This window comes from Maylandia zebra, linkage group LG1, assembly GCF_041146795.1.
Source record: "Maylandia zebra isolate NMK-2024a linkage group LG1, Mzebra_GT3a, whole genome shotgun sequence".
In the NCBI taxonomy this organism is placed as follows: domain Eukaryota; kingdom Metazoa; phylum Chordata; class Actinopteri; order Cichliformes; family Cichlidae; genus Maylandia; species Maylandia zebra.
The window spans coordinates 39,324,528-39,336,417 of NC_135167.1; the positions used below are offsets into that span (position 1 = coordinate 39,324,528).

Below are 11,890 nucleotides of genomic sequence, written 5' to 3' on the forward strand. Positions count from 1 at the left end.
TGTGTGTGTGTTAATTTACAAATGTCAGAACTAAGTAACTGCAGCATGAATGTTATTGTAAAAATGATGAATTTCATCAGTTCACCTCGACACTGTTTGTAGGCAGATGTCAACCAAAGCTAACTTTTAACTTCCAGTTCATTTCCAAATTATCAGGCACATCCAGCTCAAACTGATCTAATACAGCAGTGAAATAAATCAGCCACAATAAAGCTTAATGTTTTGGATCAGTTTGTGTTGAAACTTCAAATGTGTGATCAATTTTTAGGCTTCACATTAAAGGTTAAAACTTCCAGCACACTTCAGTTAACCTACATGGCAGACGTTGTACGTACTGAGTACAATCAATCATCACAGTTCAATCAATGCCACTGAAACACGGAGATGCTGATGCATGCTTTTATTACCAGTCGCATTGATTACTGTAATGCCCTGCTCTCTGGTCTTCCTAAGAAGAATATTTCAACTTTACAATTCTTGCAAAACTCGGCAGCTCGTGTGCTGACGAAGACCAGAGGGCGGGCCCACATTACACCGGTTTTAGAATCGCTGCACTGGCTCCCCGTGTGTTTCAGGATCGATTTTAAAGTTCTTTTATTGGTTTTTAAATGTCTTAATGGTCTTGGGCCTTCTTATCTCTCAGATCTGCTTTTACCATACGAACCCTCGCGGACCCTGAGGTCCTCTGGTACTGGCCTTTTGATTGTCCCTAAAGTCAGGACACATACTCACGGAGAGGCAGCGTTTCAGTGGTATGGTCCTCGTCTGTGGAACAGCCTGCCGGAGGAGCTCAGGGCCGCAGAGAACGTACATGTTTTTAAGAACAGGCTCAAGACCCACCTTTTTAATTTAGCTTTTACTTAGCGTTTATTTATTTTTTATGCTTATTTATTCTATCCTGTTATTCTATTATTAATTTAGGATTTACCTAATATTTTTTGATTTTATTCTTATTCATTTTTTAATCTTCTTACTCTATTTATATTTATATTTATATTGTATCCTGTTCTTATTTATTTTATCATTTTACCCTGTATATATCGTATTGCGTCATATCTCCAGTGTTTCCTCGGAGGGCGCTCTCTGCACCGGGGCTGTTATTGACCGTGGCTGCTGGGTCTCTGGGGTCCTCTCAGCCTGGTTGGGGGGCTCCTTGGCCTCCCTCCGGCTGTGTGCCCAGCCCGGAGGCTGCGGTCTGTGACCGGCTCCCGGTGCAGACGGCTCCCTGTTATAATGTTTCCTCACTTGGCTCATGCGAGCCCAGCCCAATTTTTACTCTTTAAGTGTGCGCGTGTGTGTATGTGTGTGTGGGTGGGGGTGGGGGGATATATGTGTATTGAGAGTGTGGGGAGTGAGTTGGAGGGTGGGGTGGGCTGCTTTTAACTATGTAAAGCACTTTGTGCTACATTTTTTCTGTATGAAAAGTGCTTTATAAATAAAGATTGATTGATTGATTGATTGATTGATTGATTGATTGATTGATTGATTGATTGATTGATTGATTGATTGATTGATTGATTGATTGAAACATTAAAAACTACAGTGGCATTGCAAAAGTATTCGGCCCCCTTGAACTTTCCCACATTTTGTCACATTACAGCCACAAACATGAATCAATTTTATTGGAATTCCACGTGAAAGACCAACACAAAGTGGTGCACACGTGAGAAGTGGAACGGAAATCAGACATGATTCCAAAGATTTTTTACAAATAAATAACTGCAAATACATGTAGAGTGTGGTTTAAGAGTTCAACGTGTGTTTCATGCAAACATGCAAATAATCAGAAACTTTAAGGACTTAAAAACAGAAATAAAGACAAAAATCAAATATTTTATATTCTTTATTATAATTCAAATTTTAAAAAATAAAATTGTTTAGAGTAATTTAAAAAGTTAACTGACATTTCTTTGACTTGGATCTGTCCACTAAAGACTTGGGGGTAACTGTAGATTTGATCATACATCAATCTTTTTTGGCTAAATCAACCTGCAGTCTTTGTTCCCCTGTTAGAAATATGGGTGTCCTTCAAGGTTCAGAAGATTCAGAAGCACTGTGACAGAGGGAAACATGACAGAGTCTGAAACTGTGTGTGAAGTGAGATCGCTTGTTATTGGGGTTACTAGGAATATGATTGTTAGGGTTTTCTCTGTTTACACTTCAATTCAATTAAGTGTAATCAATTAAAATGTCTTGATGTATGATCAATCATCCAGTTAAGTAAATCTCCAAAAGTTGATTCTGTTCATCTGGACGTAGCGTTTTCCCCAATCTTATAAACAGGACATTTGCATAATGACTGAAACCAGCCCAGTGAACCTACAGTCAGCTGAGACTGAAGACGTCACTGAAAACGTCCAGATGAACAGAATCAACTTTTGGAGAATCAATTAAAATATAAGTATATTTATATAAAATTAATTCAAATGGAATAATGTTAAGAAAACATGGATAACCCAAACAATCAGCAATCTCTGCTTCTTTGTAGGGTCCTTACCTTACAATATGAAACACCTTGGGGAAACTGTTGTTGTGAGCACACCTCGAGGCTTTGAAGACCAAAGAAAACCAAAGATTGCTGACTGTTACTGGACTTTCCAACACAATCATGTTCATGCATGAAGCTCTGAAGAAAAAAAATGTCAGAACATACTAGGATAATGTGACCTATGACCTATGAGACTGCTGTCATTTAAACAAAAAGGGGAGACAACTAAATACTGAGATAATCTGAAGCTCGTGTGGATTTGACACAAGCTGATGTTATATATCTATTGATATTATCATTTGTAATGAAGCTCTGCTGGCACAAATAAAGAAGCAGCATTGTGTTGCTCAGATGGTTTGTGCATGTGCAGAGGAGAGATGGAGGACATAGTGGACAAAGAAGCTGCCAGGCAGGAGGAAAAGAGGACCTCAGGGAAGTTTCATGGATGTAGTGAAAGAAATGAATGGTAAATGGCCTGTATTTGCTTTACTAGTCCCTAAGGACCCCAAAGCGCTTTACACATCCAGTCATCCACCCATTCACACACTGGTGATGTCAGCTACATTGTAGCCACAGCCACCCTGGGGCGCACTGACAGAGGCGAGGCTGCCGGACACTGGCGCCACCGGGCCCTCTGACCACCACCAGTAGGCAACGGGTGAAGTGTCTTGCCCAAGGACACAACGACCGAGACTGTCCAAGCCGGGGCTCGAACCGTCATTCAACAAATAAAGAAGCAGCATTGTGTTGTATTATAATGCATTTAGTATGTTTTATCGCTCCATCTCTGAAACAGGAATGAAAATACACAGATTCATGTAAGTCAGAGATGTAAACAAACATGCAGCAATTTCTAATTTGGCCCATTTGAGATCTAAACGAGCTGTTTTTGCTGAACGTGGTGGTCCGCGAATTAAGAAAACCTCGATACTCTTCATCTGTGATATACTTTTCATCCACAAGGGGGAACTATAGAGTAACATAGTCCCTACTGTGTAGAGGATTTAACTCCAAATCATTGTAGCAAATTAAATCATGTCCTGTGAGAGGACCTTTACTTCTGCGTTATGAGATGTTAATCGTTAAAATGAATAAGTTACCATGAACCAAAGTAACTTTGTGAAATCTTCTTGTGAGATCATCTCGAAATTTCTGCAATCAACTGCTTGAACAACAATCAGTGAGTCACCTCAGCTGACAAATCAGCGCGCAGGATCTCTCCAGGAAGCACCTGTCGGGTCTCCACCTGCAGATCAGCAGGTACAGCCACCCTTAACGTCAAGAGAGGCACGCCGAGAGAGCTGGAGGAGAAGAAATCTCGTTTTTAAACGTTTTGTCCCGAGAGCAGCGATGGTTTGCGGCGGATTCGTTTGCACCAAGAACGCACTCAGCGCGCTCAACATCCTTTATGTGGTGAGTTGAAATATGTTGATGTTTGCTGGAGGGTAAAATGTCTCCTTGAGGGCCAGTTGACGTGAGACCTCTCTAGTCGGTTAATTTACAACTAAGAGCGGAGGAAAAAAAATGCGTGTTTGCCATGGCAACGAGGTGGCATGCGTAAATGATTACTTTTTAGGTTATTTATTACTGTTTTTATTATTTTTCTACTTCAACTTTTATTTCCAGTGCCAAAAAAGTGCGTAACATGACGTTTTGAAAGCTGATCCAGTATTAGGCCCAACTTTAATATATCAGCAGTGTTTATGTGGCCTTTTCTTCCTTGTTTTGTTTAATAATCAAACTGAGTGCTGTTTACTGCTTTCCCATGAGCTGTAAAACATTTAAAAAAGCACACAGGAAGCGTCAAATTGTTAATGTAATGTCATAAAAGGAAATTCCTCAAACGGGCTTCACACAGGAAATATGATTATTTCATCAGAAATTTTAAAAAGTGTAGCATACACTGGGTCAGGTGCCCTCATACATAAACAAGTATTTGCACTCTTTTAGTAAAAATTATAATCCTGCTTAAGTAATAGTACAAACAAACAAAAGAATTTAAGTAAAAGTACTCATAATCACTTACTAGACCAAAATGATTAATGATTAATTGACTTTAATGGTGTAGCTGTTGCTAAGCAGCTTTATAATGACACACCATGATGTCATAGTAGATTTCTAGGATAAGCTCTGACAGGCAAAATGAATGAATCAATGATCAAATTGATTAAAGCTCCATAAAATGGAACAAAATTAAGAGCTCATCAAATCACCGTCTAGAAAAAAAGTGAAGAAAGATTTTCAGTGTTGCAGTGTTCAATTCTCTCAGTAAGTGATGCAGACGCTGGGCAGGATCCTCCACGTATGAGCCACGGCCACTCAGTTCAAGCAGCAGTGACAGAAGAGGCAGTTCAATCTGAAATGTTCCTTCACGGGAACATCTCGAAATAGAACTTTTCTAATCTGCAAAAAATAAACAACTAAAGCTTTAAAGTAAATAGTGTTGAGACCAAAGTTCAAAATTTTTATCAACACGTTGATGTAGAAACTAATATAACACAGGAATACTTAAATGGCTACTGTAGAGGAGAGATGGAGGATATAGTGGACAAAGAAGCTGCCAGGCAGGAGGAAAAGAGGACCTCAGGGAAGTTTCATGGATGTAGTGAAAGAAATGAAGGGAGAGCATATTCCGATTTTACTTGCTTAGTGAGCTTAGTTTCATTCTGCAATCAGCACCTTGAAAGTTGATTCCTGCCCCTCCTTAAAAACAGTTCCTGGTCCAGACTTAAAAAATGAGACTTTTCCTTCTTTTTCCTTGTGTTATCACACCTTTCCCCCTCAGCTGGTGAGCCTGTTGCTGATTGGCGTGGCAGCCTGGGGGAAATGGTTTGGCCTGGTCTCCAGTATCCAGGTGGTGGCAGGGGTCATCGGCGTGGGAGTCTTCCTGTTCTTTGTTGCCTTTGTGGGTCTGTGCGGTGCCCTAAAGCACCACCAGGTCCTGCTCTTCTTTGTATCCTTCACACAAATCCAGGATTTTATGCTCTAGTGGATGTGTGTCCTGAGTTTTAATGGCTCGTAGGCATAGCAACAACACGCTTTAAACGTCCTCAACTTGGTCCAGTACATGATGGTTCTCTCCATAGTGTTTGTGCTGCAGTTTTCAGTGTCCTGTGCATGTCTGGCTCTCAATAAAGATCAACAGGTAAGTTTATTTAGTCTTTTCTCAACAATCCAAACAATATTTTGGACACCATTTGGCTTTTAGACAGTTACAGGCAGACAAACGTCTTTAACGGCTCTATTCCAGTATTGTTTTTATATTTGAGTATTTCCGCTATGTTTCTTCTGTATTTTGAGAGTCACTCTTTGATATTTTACTCAGTTATAGATGCTTGATTGTAGTTACTGTGCAGATTCAGATGAATCATTAAAAATATAAATCATAATTAGGTTTTTCAGGTTTTAAAAAACACAAATGGGACTTTTAGTCCCAGGAACAAACTTGGAGAACTGCTGGTAGCTTCAGTGTTAGGGACTGTAGTTAAAACAAGATTGTTTTATGTGGAAACGCAGTATTTATAATTGATTTCATGTCTCTGTTCTGGGACCTCCACAACGGTGAATACGAATATGTAAAAAAACAAAGTGGTAGAATCAGCAGGCAGAAATTTGCACTCAGGCTATTTACATTATATTTAGCTTTGTACATTCAGACAGTTAACAGCAGAGCTGCACCTGATTTACATGCCAAATAAAAATCTGAGTTTAAGCAACATTAATGTTAGATCTTACTGTGCCTTAACAGTGACACACTGATATCTAAGTCTTCTAAATTATGTTGTCTGCAGTGTTGCAGGCTTTCCTTCCTCCATATAAAGAGCCTACATGTTTTATAGCGCTTATAATGGCTTCCTGATCACAGGACAACATGTGTAGACTCAGGGTCAACACAGTGGCCTGCTTGAACTGACACTGTTGAGACTCCTCTACCAGATTGCAACATCCTAAAAATAGTAGAGCTTAATGATAACAATTTAGGAATATACTCTAAAAAGCAAACTTATTCAGAGTTGGTCATTTCTGTTTAAGGAGCTACTGAATGCAGGACTTTAATTAAAGAATGTTTGCGTGGCTCTGTGAGGCACATGCAAAATTCACTGTGGAGCAAAGCGAGACAAATCAATGAGAATATGCAAGGTCTAAATAAAGGATCATTTCAGGATTACTTTTAAGTCTCGTATACATGAATTGAGCTCCAGTGATGCTGATTTTCATCTGCAGAACTTGCTGCTGGAGGCCGGATGGAACAAGTCTAAAGGCACACAGAAGGACCTGGAGAGGACTCTAAACTGCTGCGGCTTCTCTCAAGTGGACAACAGCTCGTGTCCTGCTGTGAGTAAAACACTCTGAAAAGATTTCCTAGATTTTCTTCTAAGAAGCAACTTGGTCAAGATTGTGTTTTGTTTGCTTGTTTTGTTCCTCCAGGTCTGCGTTAACACTTCATCTTGTGTGGCCTGCGCAGACATCCTCCAGAATTATGCCGGGCAGGTGCTGCAGTTTGTTGGCGGCATCGGCCTCTTCTTCAGTTTCACAGAGGTCGGGAAAATGTCATTACAGTGAAGCTAAAAGACTTGTAGTCTGCTGTGAACGGGTGCTGATGTGTGCTGCAGGAGGTTTTTGTATACTGAGAAAACTGACAGCTGCTCATTTGTTGTTGATTTCAGGTCCTTGGAGTCTGGCTCACCCACAGATACAGAAACCTCAAAGATCCTCGATCCAATCCCAGAGCCTTCCTGTAACCGATCGCATGTAAATCAACCCAAAAGTGCGCCGCTGAATCATTTTTTTTCTCTTTTGTTTCATAAACCGAAGTTATCTCTGTGTTTGTAAGTTCTAAAACGAGTCTGCAACTTTTGATGCACAGTCGGGATTAAAATCCTGCATCCTTTGAAAGCACGAAGCCTCACAGCTGAAATGATTCAAACCGTATCATACTCTGGCCTTACCTAAACTTTGGCTGTTTAATATCTCCACACTTTTAAAATTGTACGCATTTGACAGGAAATGAGGAAAAAATAATGGATCCAGCTTTAGCTTAGATATTACTCGTAAGAAAAGATGCCTGCTGTGGCTCTGGCCCAGGAGCTTCTCACTGTGAGGCAACAGTTTTACCTACGGAGTCCCTGCCATGTTTATTACTAATGACACAGTGAATCAACATGGCATAAAAGCTCCCTGTGTAAATGGTGCAGGCAGTAAAATGTTGTGCAATGTTAGAAAAGTACGATTGCAAACAAGGTTTTAATTTTATTAGACGTCTGTGTTATTCAATGCTTCGCTCTCTGTAAGCTGACATGTCATTGTCACAAAGTGATCATGAATTCAACTTCTTGCTTGAATTATTTCATCTTTAAAGGTTTCAGTCTTTCTTTTATAACTGCTACTTAATATAAGAAGCATGTTTTGTTTTTTTCTCACTGTGAACATTGTGAATTCTTCTTCTCATTTAATTTCTAGGATGAAAACACCGATAGGACTCGTGTACTGTATATAAGCCGGCTTGTGCTGAAACATGTTAATCAGCTGTGTGCTCGTATAAGGCACGTGCTGTTTGACGTGTGCTGGACTTTTCTCTTTGTCAGGACGTCACCAGGAGCTACAATCAACTTTGGTCTCGAGTGCGACATAAGCAACATGCTGCTGCTCACACTTCTCTAAATGAACTGTTCTTTTTTTCCCTGTTATGCTTCTGTCATTACTTTCTCACAGATATATTTGAAGTCAGGATTCTTGTCTTACTTATGTCTCTGTTAAAGAAGGAGACCAAGTATGAGTAGTTATTTACTGAAATGGAGATAATCTTATGTCATGTGATCGTAGTAATCCAAGCTTCTGTTGACTGTGGGCTTGAAAATGATGTCTTTTTGAAGGATGGTCAGTCATATACTTTTCTTTTTCGATGCATGTTACTGTCATAACTCTCACTGGTTCTGGTATTTATGTGAAGGCAGTCATCAAGTTAAGCTGATTTAACACTCATCAGGCCTCTGCTGACTCATTTACAGTTGGAGTTGGGGTTTAGGTTAAGTTAAAGTCTCCTGTTTGTTTTTTAGAAAACCAAATGTGAAAGCTGTTAATGGAAAAACGCTGTCAAAATAAATGTTTAAGACTTCATTTGAAACATATCTTCTAGTTTTTGAAGCTTACTTACACGCTAAGCTTACTTAACACGTGGCAAAAACAAAATCCAAGCCTATCCCTATAAAAGCCACCCAAGCCTTTCTGGCAGTAAAGAAGAGTAAGGCTAAGCATGCACTGATGATTACTTTTAATAATGAAGGCCGGGGAAATACACGCTCCTCATCACGTAACCTATGTTGTTTCCCTGAGTGAGCGACTCTTTGCTCTGAACATGTCATGGAGCGTGGTGGTCTCGATGTGATGGAGAGGCCCGTCAGTGAAAACTACAAGCTCCTGGTTTGTGCTCCCGTCTTTCTCTGGCTGAAACAAATGAAGCATATTTGCAGCTCTTTCTTGGCAGACAGTTTGACTTGTCCAACAGGAAATGACAGCTGAATAAACTGCTCAGATTTTGTCATTTTGAGTGTTATCACATTTCCTTCCTGTTTCCATTCTTTATACTAAGCTGAGCTGACCAGTCGCTGGTTAAACAGACTCCTTCTTGAACTTTTCCTCAAAGAATCTCAATGATTATTCTGTCTCATCTTGAAGCGCTAATAAAGAGAAGCTGTGTGAGCTCCGCAAACAATACACCTTATGCAAATAGCACAATGCTGGCTGGATGAGGACACACCACTGCCTGAGACGGGCTGAACGTGTACACTGAATTGTTTTTTCACAGTGGGTTTGGCTGTTTGCAGCGCTAACAAATTAAGATTAGGATCAGATTAAAGTCGAACCTGGCAAAGCTGGTTTGTTTTCACTTGTTTAAAGCACATCCCAAGTCACTGGAACAGCTCTCCTTCATTTTTCAAATAAGCAGCAGGACTGAGGTGCTGGCACAGACACGGTCATAGAGCTTTGTTTGCCAGATCCGTGCTGTTGCCGAGGTGAAGGTTGCTCAGCCACGTGACTCACTCTCATTCCTCACCCTGAACAGGATGCAGATCAGGAACTGCAGTCCTCAGGCGGTCAAGCCTGTTCATCAACATGTTTGTGAACTCAAACAGCTCGGCTGCTGATTTGGCAGGTGAAACAAAATGCTTTGTGTACACATTAAATAATAAAGGCCTTCTGTATTCAAATGTGCCAATGCAACTGTAGAAAATGAAATTCAAACCTCTGTCTGAACGGTATGGGTTGTTTTGCAGCATATCTGACTTAAATATCAGCTGTTTGCTTTCTGGACTTTGTTTCTTATAGAAGTTTACATCTCAACACACAAAGAGTAGTTTGAAATGTCTTTCTTAAGAAGGAGGAGGAGGAAGAGGAGGGGAAATCTAAAATCAACATTTCTGGGCAGGAAAATATTAGAAATGCTTTCAGGGTCAAAGTTCATTTTAAAGGAAGCTGGGAGGAAGCACATGGTCTGTGTGTTTTTCATGATTTTTAATGCCTGAATTATAAGAACGTCAGGTTATTTTGTTTTTGCAGTTAATTTTCATTCAGTGCAACAGTACCAAAAATAAATGAAAAAAGCAGTTTGGGGTGTAAAAGGACAGAACTAAACTCTCACATTTAGAAATACTGTCAGGGTGGATTCAAGAAAAGTCGTCCAAATGACGATCGCATCTCTGACTTCACTGAGATCCTTCACCTTTAACTGTCCTTCTCATCTGAGAAAGTGTGGAGCATCTGCAGCACTGAGGCTCTTGTTGTGACAGCATTTATCACATTGTCATCTGGTGCTCTCTGCACTGGCGCTTACTGAGATAGGCTGTGATGGACTGATACACTGAGATCCTCTGGATCTGCAGTGAACTCAAACCTGTCCAGGTGCAGGAACCAGAACTGAAGAAATGCTAAAATATGAGCCGTGGCTAAAAGGCTCCATTTTAAATTAGGAAAGGCTTTTATCATTTGTTGGTAACAGCACACATATTTTGACTGACAGAGCAAGGACTGGTCTCCAGGACTGCTAAAGGACACTGTACACTCCTATAGTATCAAGTCTTCATTTACAAGATAAGCCTGACCTAATTCCCATCCTGCGTGGCACCCTTTTGGACTCTAATGGGACTCGTTTCCAAAATAAAACCAGTGCTGTATTAGGTAACACTCGAAACTAGTGATTGAGACCATAAACTCATCAGGATTTTATTGAGGTCATTGATCATGTGGGAAGCATCAGTGTTGTCTCAGACTTCTGTACAGTTACACATCCAGAGAAGATGCCCCCTGCTGGTGATTATAGGGGATGCATGATTTTGCTACTTCTCTTTTCTGACTGTAGTATTTACACCCATCTTTTATGTCTAGTCTTTGTATTTCAAAGTATCATCCGGTCTTCAGCACCCCCTGGTGGGCAAACTATAGAATAGTCAGGTCATTTATTTCATTTTAGTCCTTTATTTATTTATTTCATTTCGGGATTTTTATTTTAATTTATTATTATTATTATACTTTATTATACTCATGATAGTGAGATTTAGATACACGTTTATAAATAAAAAATTTTATATATCCAGGTTTCAGTCTTTCAGGTCAGTTCTTCTATCTGCGGGTGATGATATCTCCCCCCCAACTTGTCATCCTGGCTCCCCCTTGTCGTAGCATGTGTGTTGTACCTCATCAATCTATAGCTCTGTGAAAGTCCCTTCTTCCAAATGTTGGAATAACTAGTGTTGTCTATTAAGGTTCTCGGGGGGGGGGGGGGGGTTAGGACCCTTACAGACGCCCCGGGTGGGAATCAAACTTGCACCTCCCGGTGTGTAGTTTTACCACTACACTATCCAGCTATGTTTTTTTTATGATACTGTAAATACTTTCCAGGTAGTTTCCACAAAGCAGTTCTGTTTGAAGGACACAAAACATTTAATCCCATTCTTGACACATGGGTATTTGCACTTTTGCCATTCGTGTAGGTTATTATATCTCTTACCGTTTTTCTCACTACACAACTCACCTTTTAACCTTGGATTTTAGAGTTCAGTCCTATCAGGTTTTCTAAGTTGTGTCTTTCTTTTAGGGTCTGCTTTTAGTCACATTTATTTTATTGATCTGTGGTTTTCTCTTATTTACTAACTTGGTAAATGTTGTTCCTTTTAAAATGAGCATTTCATGAATATTACAATTGTTGCATTCTGCAAAATGTAGTTAAGTGCTCAACTTTGTGGCTATCATTAACACAACTTAATAATGTACTGATACACTTAAACTCATACTCAAGTGTACTTAAACCTTTTTAAAACAGGATTTTTCTTTAGTATTTTCGTAGTGTAGAATTAATACTTTAGGAACTTCTTTCCTTAAAAAATATGAACGAAAAGAGTACTGTAC

General features: G+C 39.8%; 1 protein-coding gene across 2 annotated transcripts; it reads left to right on the forward strand.

Annotated features, from left to right (window-relative positions):
* The first annotated feature begins 3,551 nt into the window (after window positions 1-3,551).
* Window positions 3,552-8,605, forward strand: LOC143419411 (tetraspanin-13-like). 2 transcript variants are annotated; one of them, XM_076886045.1, is made up of 7 exons: window positions 3,552-3,901; window positions 5,274-5,441; window positions 5,553-5,633; window positions 6,713-6,823; window positions 6,917-7,027; window positions 7,156-7,240; window positions 7,949-8,605. In XM_076886045.1, the coding sequence occupies exons 1-6, from the start codon at window positions 3,839-3,841 to the stop codon at window positions 7,228-7,230; spliced, it is 609 nt and encodes a 202-aa protein (XP_076742160.1). In that variant the 5' UTR covers window positions 3,552-3,838; the 3' UTR covers window positions 7,231-7,240; window positions 7,949-8,605. The 2 variants fall into 2 exon arrangements, with proteins under 2 accessions (XP_076742160.1, XP_076742159.1); XM_076886044.1 differs by having other exon boundaries at window positions 3,558-3,901; window positions 7,156-7,256.
* Window positions 8,606-11,890: the final 3,285 nt, after the last annotated feature.

What these genes read in the sequence shown, in the direction of transcription:
- LOC143419411 (XM_076886045.1), top strand. Translation starts at nt 3,839, where the DNA reads ATGGTTTGCGGCGGATTCGTTTGCACCAAGAACGCACTCAGCGCGCTC. An exon ending in CGCTCAACATCCTTTATGTG is followed by an intron (nt 3,902 to 5,273) that starts GTGAGTTGAAAT and finishes TTTCCCCCTCAG; the next exon opens with CTGGTGAGCCTGTTGCTGAT. An exon ending in ACAACAGCTCGTGTCCTGCT is followed by an intron (nt 6,824 to 6,916) that starts GTGAGTAAAACA and finishes TTGTTCCTCCAG; the next exon opens with GTCTGCGTTAACACTTCATC.